Source organism: Salvelinus sp. IW2-2015, linkage group LG23, assembly GCF_002910315.2.
Source record: "Salvelinus sp. IW2-2015 linkage group LG23, ASM291031v2, whole genome shotgun sequence".
Lineage (NCBI taxonomy): Eukaryota > Metazoa > Chordata > Actinopteri > Salmoniformes > Salmonidae > Salvelinus > Salvelinus sp. IW2-2015.
Window position 1 is genome coordinate 41,185,262 of NC_036863.1, and position 12,605 is coordinate 41,197,866.

A 12,605-nucleotide genomic window follows, 5' to 3' on the forward strand; every position below is an offset into this window, starting at 1 on the left:
TATGATTAAGTTCCGTGCTACACATACTAGAAATGAATACAGAGCGAGAGCAAGTTAGGGATGGCTGCATGTGGTAATGCAAGAGCGAAAGAGAGAGGGCGACGCATGTCATCGAATTCTGACTGGAACTAAATAATTCAGCAGAACCAGGGACCAACCATTGTTTTCTTGGTCATGGGGGTATTGTCTGCATCTGGTACCTGGATGTATTGCCTGCTATTTTTAGCTCTCCCCTCTCCCTATATTAACATGCCAAAGCTTCTTTATCCCAGGTACACCACTGCAGAGACTTGCACATCTGTCCTCCTGATGTAGCAGTTTTGACAGTTGARCTGAAGTGGTTTCTTCCTCTGCAGTATCCTGCTTTTCTATGGCTTGGGGGTCTGTCTGTACATTGGCTGTAAATCAGTAGCCAGGGATGTGTATTTATTCTCACACCCCGTTTTCTGGCTTCTGTGTCTTTCTCTGCACTGTGGCTGCTTGTTCTCCCTCGCTCGCCCACCTCTCTCTCTCTTTGCCGCTCTCTCTCTCTCTCCCTCTCTCTCTTGCTTGCACACACAGAGACTCACATACACACACACACACACACACACACACACACACACACACACACACAGGAACCCGCTGCACCTCACTCTATCACAGTCTCTGACTATGCCTTCAGAAGAGCATTGCACTGTGTGCTGTGCTCCCTCGTCAGTGAGCCCGTAGCGACCAGCTCAGGCTGTTACTTCTGATGTGCGTCTGGAGTCCAGGCTGTCCTGGGATTTCAGCCTTTCAGGATTCAGGGAGTCGATGCTCAAGCCGCTGCTCCAGTTTTAATTAGCATGGATTTCACCGCGGCAGCAGCCGGAGTCGACGTCTTCTCAGCCATCTACACCGTTTCGGCGAGAAGGAATTTACTGCTATCATCCATATCCAGCTGCGTGGCATTGTCGATGTGAGCATCCTGGAGAAGGAAGAAAAGGAAAGGTGAAGGAAAATGCAGCAGTAGTCTGTACTTCATGAGCTTGGGCAGCAGGTGGAGGGTGAGGGGGACAAGGACGCGGTGTCTGGAGCGCTGACTGCTATCCCACATCTAGAGGTGCTTCTAGTGGTGCTCTGACCCGCCAGAGGTGACCATTCAGAGGGGTTTGGTCACTGGGAATGTTTATTTGTTGATCTTCTATATTTTTCGCGCCGCTGCAGCTCTCGCTCCCCTACTCTCTCCCGCCCTCTCCTCCAACTATATGGAAACAAGAGAGTGCTGGATTCTGTATCTCCCTCCATCAGCTTGGATCTTTCCTTCTGAATGAAATGATCTTGTTTCCTGTGGGGAGGTCTCTTATCTCTTCCTCTGCAGTGTGGGGGCTTTCGTCTTATTGGGTATTAGTCTTAGCTGCCCCCTCCCCACTCTGTTGTGTCATGCTTTAATTTCATACTGGAAATGTATATTGTGGATTCAGCATTGTGTCATCAACATGCTTTTTGATAGACATCTTGGTGCCTAGAGGCTGACCTTTTGGAAGATATTTTCTTGGGATGATTGCACACCACTCCTTGGTATTTAGTCCTCAGTTCAACATACATTTCAACGTATCTCAACATGTTGTGAACAAACAGAAATAGGATTCTCACTCTGGGATTTCATCGTCAGACACAATAGCTGGATTTTGTCTTTGTTTCACTTCCTCRGCAGTGGTTTTCCCCTCCAACCATTACTAAGGAGAGATCTGGTCATATCTTTAACATTACCCAGTCCCTAGGATTATGGAGGGAACAGGCTTGGCGGCCCACTGAGATGACCTGTCTTCGTGGGGTGGGACCGAGGGAGGCCCTGGGGGGCCCCTGTGCCCATCTGGAGGTTATGGCGGTGGGGAGCAGACTCCCAGCAGGGGGCCCTGAGCTGGGCCAGGGGTCAGGCTGGAGAAGCCTGGGCCTAAGCTGCTGGTGGAGGCTGGCCTTGTCGTTGGCCTTGCTGGCTGCACTCCCCATCCAGGCAGGGACTGCTCGCGTGTCTTCCAGCCTAAGCACCACGCACCATGTCCACCATTTCCACAATAAGCACGGCACGGTACCTATCGCCATCAACAGGATGCCTTTCCTCACCCGAGGAGGCCATGGTAAGGAAACTATCTCTCCTCATTATAGAACTGCTCTTACACTCTTCACACACTGTCTCTTGAGTTTGGTGCATGTCCAAACAGTTAGTGGAAGAGTTAGTGGAAGAGTTAGTGGAAGAGTTAGTGGAGGAGTTAGTGGAGGAGTTAGTGGAGGAGTTAGTGGAGGAGTTAGTGGAGGAGTTAGTGGATGGTTTGACTGAAGGTGTAGTAGAGGTTGCTGACCAGTAATGAAGGCTGACTTGTCTTTACTCTGGTTTAGTGGTATGGGTTGGTTCAGTGGTATGGGTTGGTTTAGTGGTATGTGTTGGTAGAGTTGTATGGGTTGGGTCATTGGTATTTGTTGGGTCACTGGTATGGGTTGGTTCAGTGGTATGGKTTGGTAGAGTTGTRTGGGTTGGTTTAGTGGCATTTGTTGGTTCAGTGGTTTGAGTTTGTTGAATGAGTTTGCTCAAGTAGACGATTGATAGCAAGGCTGTGGTGTTTGTGAGRACGGATATACTGGGCAATCTCTATATTTCTTCAAACTTATGGGCAATTCACGATATATATATACTAGTGGTATGTATTGGTAGAGTTGTATAGGTACTATATATGTATATACAGTACCAGTCAAAAGTTTGGACATACCCACTCATTCAAGGGTTTTTCTTTATTTTTACTATTTTCTACATTGTAGAATAATAGTGAAGACATCAAAACAATTAAATAACACATATGGAATCATGTAGTAACCAAAAAAAGTGTTAAACTAATCAAAATATATTTTATATTTGGGAATCTTCAAAATAGCCACCCTTTGCCTTCATGACAGCTTTGCACACTCTTGGCATTCTCTCAACCAGCTTGTCCTGCTTTTCCAACAGTCTTGAAGGAGTTCCCACATATGCTTTTCCTTCACTCTGCTGTCTAACTCATCCCAAACCATCTCAATTTGGTTGAGGTCGGATGATTGTGGAGGCCAGGTCATCTGAAGCTGCACTCCATCACTCTCCTTCCTGGTCAAATAGCCCATACACAGCATGGAGGGGTGTTTTTGCATCATTGTCCTGCTGAAAAACAAATTATAGTCCCACTAAGGGCAAGCCAGATGGGATGGCGTAACGCTGCAGAATGCTGTGGTAGCCATGCTGGTTAAGTGTGCCTTGAATTCTAAATAAATCACTGACAGTGTCACCAGCAAAGCACCCCCACACCATCACACCTTCCCCTCAATGCTTCACGGTGGGAACCACACATGCGGAGATCATCCGTTCACCTACTCTGCGTCTTATAAAGACACGCCGTCGGAACCAAAAATCTCAAATTAAGAACTCATCAAACCAAAGGACAGATTTCCACCGGTCTAATGTCCATTGCTCGTGTTTCTTGGCCCAAGCAAGTCTCTTCTTATTATTGTTGTCCTTTAGTAGTGGTTTCTTTGCAGCAAATCGATCATGAATGCCTGATTCACGTTAACCTTACAATGAGATGAAGAATTGTGTTTCTTTGTCCTGGTTGTGGAACCTGTAATTCAACTAGAACATATTCATGGGTTGCATGTTTCTTCACAATATTGAGACATTTCAAGTTGTATGTCATTTGAATGGTTTACATATTTTGGGATGTTTTTAAATATACTTATTTTTTGTATATATATAATATATAATATATATATATATAATATATAATATTATATATATATATATACACATCCGACTTCAACTGTATATATATGTGTATGTGTATGTGTGTATATACAGTGGGGCAAAAAAGTAGGTCTGTGAGAGCCAGAAATCTTGCTCGTTTGTAGGTGACCAAATACTTATTTTCCACCATAATTTGCAAATAAATTCATAAAAAATCCTACAATGTGATTTTCTGAATTTTTTTCTTCTCATTTTGTCTGTCATAGTTGAAGTGTACCTATGATGAAAATTACAGGCCTCTCTCATCTTTTTAAGTGGGAGAACTTGCACAATTGGTGGCTGACTAAATACTTTTTTGCCCCACTGTATATATACACATACACATATATATACAGTTGAAGTCGGATGTTGACATACACCTTAGCAAAATACTGTACATTTAAACTCAGTTTTTCACAATTCCTGACATTTAATCCGAGTAAAAATTCCCTCTTTTAGGTCAGTTAGGATCACCAATTTTTAAGAAAGTGAAATGTCAGAATAATAGTAGAGAGAGTGATTTGTTTCAGCTTTTATTTCTTTCATCACATTGTGGGTCAGAAGTTTACATACACTCAATTAGTATTTGGTAGCATTGCCTTTAAATTGTTTAACTTGGGTCAAACATTTTGCGTAGCCTTCCACAAGCTTCCCACAATAAGTTGGGTGATCCCAACCATGAACCATGAAGCACGGGGGTGGCAGCATCATGTTGTGGGGGTGCATTGCTGCAGGAGGGACTGGTGCACTTCAAAAATAGATAGCATCATGAGGAAGGGAAATTATGTGGATATATTGAAGCAACATCTGATGTGTGATGAAAGAAATAAAAGCTGAAATTAATCATTCTCTCTACTATTATTCTGACATTTCACTTTCTTAAAAAAAGTTGGTGATCCTAACTGACCTAAGACAGGGAATTTTTACTAGGATTAAAGGTGGTCGAGTGCTGCAGAGATGGTTGTCTTTCTGGAAGGTGCTCCCATCTCCACAGATGAACTCTGGAGCTCTGTCAGAGTGACCAACGGGTTCTTGGTCCCCTCCCTAACAAAGAACCCCCCCCCCATGATTGCTCAGTTTGATCGGGCAGACAGTTTTAGGAAGAGTTTTGGTGGTTCCAAACTTCTTCCATTTAAGAATGATGGAGGCCACAGTGTTCTTGTGATCTTCAATGCTGCAGACATTTTTTGGTACCCTTCCCCTTGAAACAATTCTGTCTCGAATCTCTACGAACAATTCCTTCAACCTCATGKCTTGGTTTTTGCTCTGACATGCACTGTCAACTGTGGGACCTTATATAGACAGTCGTGTGCCTTTCCAAATCATGTCCAATCAATTAAATTTACCACAGGTGGACTTCAAGTTGTAGAAACATCTCAAGGATGATCAATGGAAACAGGATGCACCTGAGCTCAATTTCGAGTCTCATAGCAAAGGGCCTGAATACCTAAGTAAATAAGGAATTTCTAAAAAACAGTTTTTGCTTTGTCTTTTTGAGGTATTATGGTATTGATTTTTTTGGTTTAATCCAGTTTAGAATAAGACTGTAACGTAACAAAATGTGGGAAAAGGGAAGGGGTCTGAACACTTTCCGAATGCACTGTGTCTATATATTGATTTTGTTTTCTCTAGATAATATTTGTGATACAATTAAAGGTCAAACACACTGCATKTCAAACAGTCATCAATAATCGAATGAATTCAGGGCTTGTTGAATCATACCTAGGCTAAATATCTAGCTTTCAAGTCTGTCTATGAAAATGCTATGCTTTTGTTACAAATTTAACCAGAACCATGCGTAATGCACAAGCCCAAGTGGAAGTCACTAGCCAGCTAGTCTTTATATTTCAAGTTTATCCAACTTGTAAGTATTTGCTAGCTAACAAGGCACAACAGTTTAAATGTTATGAACATACCCTTCTSTCCGTCTCCARCTGTTTGWAATAGAGGTATTCACATTAGCTAGCTAGGWTMATTGAGGCTGCATTGTATACTCTCGCTCATCCTGCAGCTACAAATAACAACTCCATTCAGAATATTATAGCAGCCTACCTGTTGGGTCTTGGTCGTTGTAGCCTGTTCTTCTCCTTTAACTTTTAATTCCATCATTTTAATTCCATCTTCCATTGATTAGATATCTCCTAACTTTTGCCACACACGGAGGCTCTATGACTGTAGCCTATTGCCGCCTTGATGACTTATGATTGGCCAACAACAAGCTACATGCGACACGCTCCACTCTCACGCAAAGCAAAASAGCAGTAGCATAAATGATACAATTTCTCTCTCTTTCTCAGTGGTACCCAGGTAGTACCAGTGGTACCCAAAAAGTACCCAGGTGTCATACTTGAGTAAAAGTAAAGATAACTTAATAGAAAAGGACTCAAGTAAAAGTAAAAGTCATCCAGTAAAATACTACTTGAGTAAAAGTTTGAAATATACTTAAGTATCAAAAGTAAATGTAATTGCTAAATATACTTAAGTATCAAAAGTAAAAGTATAAATCATTTCAAATTCCTTATGTTAAGCAAACCAGGTGGCACTATTTTCTTGTTTTTTGTATTTACGGATATCCAGGGGCACACTCCTACACTCAGACATCATTTACAAACGAAGAATTTGTGTTCGTCAGATCAGAGGCAATAGAGATGACAGGGATGTTCTCTTGATAAGTGCGTGAATTGGACCATCTTCCTGTTCTGCTAAGCATTCAAAATGTAACTAGTACTTTTGGGAAAATGTATGGAGTAAAAAGTACGTTGTTTTCTTTCGGAATGTAGTAAAGTAAAAGTTGTCAAAAATATAAAAAGTAAAGTACAGATTCCCCAAAAAACTACTTAAATTGAACTTTAAAGTATTTTTACTCAAGTACTTTAAACCACTGCTCTTTTTGAACTGCATCAGTATACCCGAGACACGTGACAATCATATCAGATCAGACCTGTGACATTACTTTTAAATTGTGGATCCGGACCACCTTGGGTCCTGGATCGGGTCTCAGGTATTCGGGTACAGGTGGATCCGTGAAGACCTCTAGTTTGAACAGCATGCTAGCCTGTCCACTTTGTTCAGATGTTGAAATCAAGTGGCTTACATTATTCCTCAGAATGAGAACAGGTTGCCATTTCCTTATATAATTGTGTTTTATGCTTACTGCACATTTATGAAACAGACTAGACGGCTAGTATAACAGTCTTTGGCTAAGTTAACCTTGGAAACTTCTCCTCTATTACAGTAAAATAATGTCTCCATGTGTTTCGGTGTCCATATGACTCATTCTGTGGGACCAAACCTCAAATGCAAATGGCGAGTTGAAACCGCTTGTCAGAGAGGAAGAAGTGATCTCTCATCTTTGTTGTTGTGAATGGTAGCGGGAGTGGCTTGGTGTGTGTGGGTGTGTGTCAACAGAGAGGAAGAGGCGAAGCGAGAGGTTTCACTCTCGCCAAAATCTATCCAAAATAAGCCCAATGTGTTTCTATGGGCTTATTTTGGAAGGTTKTCGCCTGCCTTCCCGCCTTTGGGACAACGGCTCCCATTCTTAGGACGGAGACATGAACATCTCGTCATTATATATAGATCTCTAGTGTAAAGGGGAAGACAACATGAGAACAAGCGGACATAAGCACTCATAATACTGGCAGGGCCAGGGCTGTGGTGTTTGAGAGGACGGTGATACTGGCAGGGCCAGGGCTGTGGTGTTTGAGAGGACGGTGATACTGGCAGGCCAGGGCTGTGGTGTTGAGAGGACGGTGATCTGGCAGGGCCAGGGCTGTGGCGTTTGAGAGGACGGTGATTATGGCAGGGCCAGGGCTGTGGCGTTTGAGAGGACGGTGATACTGGCAGGGCCAGGGCTGTGGTGTTTGAGAGGACGGTGATACTGGCAGGGCCAGGGCTGTGGCGTTTGAGAGGACTGTGGCTGATGTGACGGTGTGTGATGGATCCCTCATTAACCGTGCCTGTGTGTGGACCAGCCGTAGTCTCTCTGCATCGTTGAACTCTTTCATGTGCTCATCAGTCTTTGTTGCCCTTTTCCCATGGCGCTGACTACCTGCCGCATCCAGAGAATAGCTCATCCTGTTAACCCAGTCAGTAGTTTTAGATGCTATAATGTCTATACAGCCCTCTGTATACTCTGTATGGACTAGGAGCACATATCAATGTAATGGGATGAATTCTAATCCCATCAGTCCATGATCCTTCAGAGATCTGTGCATGGTTACCAAGTGTTGAGGTTGTTACTCCAAAATAGTAATATGTTACCTATTACTCGTTACTTCTTTCAAGAGTAACAAATTACTTTACTTATTACTCCCTGGGAAACGTAATTAGTTACACTACTCTTTATATTACTTTTGAGTTACACCTCAAAACGTTGCGCGTCCTCACTCAATCTCAACGTTAAGTTACGTAGGCCTATACACCAACACAAGTAGCCTAATAATTACAGACACAAAAGCAGCATTTCATCTACTACGTACCYAGCTACAAGTTTGTTCAGTTCTCCCTGGGTTACAGCCTGTCCTTCTGAATGATTCAAACCAAGCCTTGGTTGTTTGGAGGAGGTAGGCCTACAGTCATCTTCAGCAGCAGTGGTCAGGCCTCGGGGGGGGTCTTTCGCTACGAGTTTTGTTTTGGCGTGTTGCTTTTGCAGGGGCTTCAAGAGATCGGAGGTTTAGTTTCTAGCAGTGGAGCAGTGTTTCTCTCCTGAACCCAGTCTACAATTTACAGTTATATTCTTGTCATTTTAGCATCCTACCAAATCAAAGTAATGGGAGTACTTCCACGCTGAGAAATGTTTTAGATGCTTCTGCCATTTTTCATCTCCCTCACTACAGCAGTTAGTAGTTGTGCGTGTGTAAACAGGAAGTTGGTGAGAAGAAAGTTGGAAGTTGGTGAGACTCAGGATGAAAACAATTAGAATCTGGGGTGGGAGGATTGTGAATATTGCCCCCACAGCGAGAGAATAATAATCACCATTAATATTTATTTGGGTCAATAACTGTAATAGGAAGGGAATGATAACGCAATGTATCAAAGTAATGATGACATTTTCTTGATCAGTAACTGTAATGCTATGACTCAAATTGGAACAGTAATCTGTTATATTACTTGTTACCGCAAAAAGTAATACTACCTTTGTGACGCGTTGCCCCCAACACAGATGGTTACACTTACCTGCATAATAGTAGAGATCCACTGCACCGTGACTATGGGATTGTATCCMTCAAAATGCAATGTGAATAGAATATGCACCGAACAAGGCCATTGCACAGCATTTTCTCAACCTGATCTGATTGACATAGTGTTCATACGATAAGCYTTATTTAAGTAAAATATCGTAAAACTAATCAAATTCTTACATCAATTTGTTTTTATTTTATTCTTTTCTACTGGATGTGTTATCATGTTGACTCATTTTAACACGGAAAACACAACTAACATGGGACGGCTGCAATCCATGCAGCTGTCCTAAGATTTGTCGATGTTTCACTATTGATCCACACTTACCGGGGAGTTATCAAGTGTCCTCCATCCAAATTCCAAATGTTTCTCTGCACTGTAATAGGATCATCAAGACGGCTGTCTCTGGGAACACTGTTCCCTGTTATATAGCTGTTATATTGCCTGTCCAGCTTCTATCTAAGGCTCCCATTCCTCTCCTACAATAAGACACAATGCATTTTCTAGGGCCCTTATCTTGCAATAGCAGGTCGGAGAGTTGTAAAAGAGCTGAACATATGATGAATTACATCTGTGCTATTACAGCCATATTTTCCCACAATCCCACATTATCTGCTCGCCTTTGCAGAGAGATACTGTGACACAGGTTCAATGAAATAGAGCCTGCAACTGAAAAAAGGTTTCATCAAAGCCAAGCAATTGCCAATACACTCTGTATAGGTCTGCATACTCTATGATTAAGGATTTCCCTGAGCTCTCTGTGTGGCTTCAACTCTCACTGCTCTTCGCTGTTTTAATCCAAGTGCAGGTGCTCTATATTTAGCCAGTGGGCATGACTGTGTGTGGTAAAAAAATATATAATCATTAAAGCTCATTTACAAAATTAACCCAGAACGCAATWATGTCATTCATTTGGAATGGATAACATTGCTGAGTTAATCATCAACAATAATACAAATAATTCATATATTTGCCAGATGTATGTACAATTGATTAACACTTGCGTGATGATCCTTTCCAAAACAGTTAGCAGAATATTTCTTCATAAAAAAATGAAATGAGAAGTCATACCACATAACGGGGGGGAACGATTATACCTGGGATTCATCCTCTCAGATCAAGAWACTGTACTTGCTCGCTCATCTTTCTCACACACACACACACACACTCGCGTATCCATGTCTACTCAATGCACACGGGTACGAGGTAGATACATATTATGTAGACTACAGTGTTGTAATGAGTGAGTCTGACTGGATAACAGCAGCAGGTGACTGCTGTAAGGCCGAGTGTGTTTCTGTCAAACAATGAGAAGCCCCTAACTCTGTCATCCATATGACAGGATGGAAACGCCACGTAACCGTTGGAACCATGCTGGATATTTACTGGTGCAATATGTATTCCTCCACAAAGCCCTCCAACAATATGTTAATGCAGAAACATGCAGACTTTTGAGGCTTTTCTAGGATATGCTAGCACTGACCCTCTAGCCCTTACCACAAGCATCAAGTCAATCTGGATCMTGGATACACCTCTATCTGGCCTCTCCTCTATCTGGCGATCTATCCTTCAAGTATTGTTGTTGTGTCCTTGCTGCCTTTTCTCCAGTACGGCCTTAGTGCCTCATGTGCCTGTCACTCAGAAGCATCTCCTTCAGACGTGTGAGTGAGTCCTGTGCTCCTCCTCCTCTACCCCCCTCCCCATTAGGATGCCTCTCCACCCCTAACACTCAAAGCCCAAATGCACAGATGTAAGACCGCTGTTTGACGAGTGCATTAGCCCACGCCTGTCCCTGTTGGTTCAGCCTGGCCTGCAGTCGTGCATGTTGATCATTGGTTTCCATGCCTGTCCAATCACAGTTAGTGTGTGTGAGCGGAGAAGTTACCACAGCTCTTTGATGTAACCCCAATCAGTCGGGTGTGCTCAGGGAACACATTAACCAAGTAGCCCAGGTAGCCTGTCACATTCACAACTCCCCTCCCTCTTTGCTAGCCCTTGTTGATGGATTATCCAGGTGCACTGATGTCAATGCTGACTGGTCAGAGCCACAGCAGCACTGCAGCTACAGTACCACCTTTWMTACCARGTTTGTTGTGTTGATTTGGCCAACGGGTGGTTGTTGTCACACTTCTCTTGGGCCCTGGGGGCATTCCTCTGGAATTCTTTAATTTGGTATGTTCTTCACCATGCAAATTGTCAGAGCACTCTCTGTTGAAATGTTACACTGGAACACTCCCCCTCAGCGATTACGTTGTCTGGCAGCACTCCTCTTAGTTCACTAAGGGAGACTTGGGCAGTGAACGGCAAGATCAAAAATACCAAAGGTGTTCTCCAAATAATTTAATTTATACTCACTATAGACATTTTCGTGATTTTTTGTTGTTGCAGTTTGCAGTAATAAGGGATTTTTATAGATGTATACACTCTTAGGAAAAAAGGTGCTATCCAGAACCTAAAAAGAGTTCTACCTGTGTAACGTCTGCTTCCAGCTCACACTCTCAAACACGTAGATCCCCTGAACGCAGCTCACTTTCCAGCCCACTTTCCAGCTCACCCYCTCAAACACATAGATCCCCAGAATGCAACTCACTCTCCAGATCCCAATCACCTAAATTCTGATGACCTGTTCACACACCTGTATGTCATTGTCACACACCATTTAGTTCAGTTCTTTRCACCSCATCATTGTGAGSTATTGTTTGTTTTGTGACACACTTCTATTCGGAGCTCTGTTTTTCCCGTAATTTTAATCCTCCTGTGTATGATAGTTTTTGCMTGCCMMACTAATGACGCCTTTTGCCTATTCCCTGCCTGTACTCGGATTTCCTGTTATCAACCTATTGCCTGATCTCCCGGACAACGTTACTAGCCTTTTCCCTGCCTGTACKCTGTCTCCCATCGTGTTCATTACAACCTGGAACCAAAAAAAATKWTCTCTATGGGGACAGCCAAAGAACMCTTTTGGAACACTTTTTTCGAAGAGTGTAGATGGAGTACTTCAGTTACAGCTGCTAAAGAGGGAGGCTGATTACTGACGACCCAACTTACCCTCTCAATTGTTACGGCAAAGAACAAACTCAAAATGTATAATTGTGTTGGGATGGCCATTACCTCAAAATACAGTACAGTATGTTCCATTCTAGCTCTATTAAAGATGTATTTAGGCCCCCAGCTTTCTAAATCCATTTAAAGTAAGTGCRATAAGAAATGTAAACATTTCTCTGCCGTGAGTAACTACTAAATAGATTCATTAATTATATTATGTTACAGTGCAATGTGCCGTTCCCCATTATTCTCTTTTTTCTTTTTTATAGTAGAGAGATCATTCCAGTCCTTGACTCTGATTTGGTTTTTCTGGTCTCTTAATTGCCGTCTCATATATACTCTATGGGAGTGGATGAAGTCCTTCTGCGTAGTCAGGAGGAAACAATGAAGGAACACTCCAACTCACATTTCATAGAATGCCACTTAAACGCAAACGTTTGATTTGCAGCGTGGCTTCTGGCAGATTCATTCCCATTCATTCGTTGACTCCGTATACAGGTGTTTACACAGATAAACCGTTTYCCTGTGCCTCCATTCTGAGGACAGATGTACTGTTTCAACTGATCAAATTGAAGGACACTTGCGTCAAAATGTAGCTCGTTGTTGCTCATGC

At 42.7% G+C, this 12,605-nt stretch overlaps 1 protein-coding gene across 5 annotated transcripts in view; it reads left to right on the forward strand.

The window, feature by feature from the left end:
• The window catches only part of LOC111951074 (neurexin-1-beta-like), a 146,156-nt gene that overhangs the window by 45,783 nt on the left and 87,768 nt on the right, over positions 1-12,605 (forward strand). For 4 of the 5 annotated variants that reach the window (XM_023969071.3, XM_023969074.3, XM_023969073.3 and 1 more), the window contains exon 1: positions 621-2,102. The exons of the other annotated variant lie outside the window; for it this stretch is intronic. In XM_023969071.3, the coding sequence (XP_023824839.1) occupies positions 1,781-2,102 (322 nt within the window). In that variant the 5' untranslated portion in view covers positions 621-1,780. Of the gene's footprint in view, positions 1-620; positions 2,103-12,605 lie in introns of those variants that run through there. 5 annotated transcript variants of the gene reach the window in all.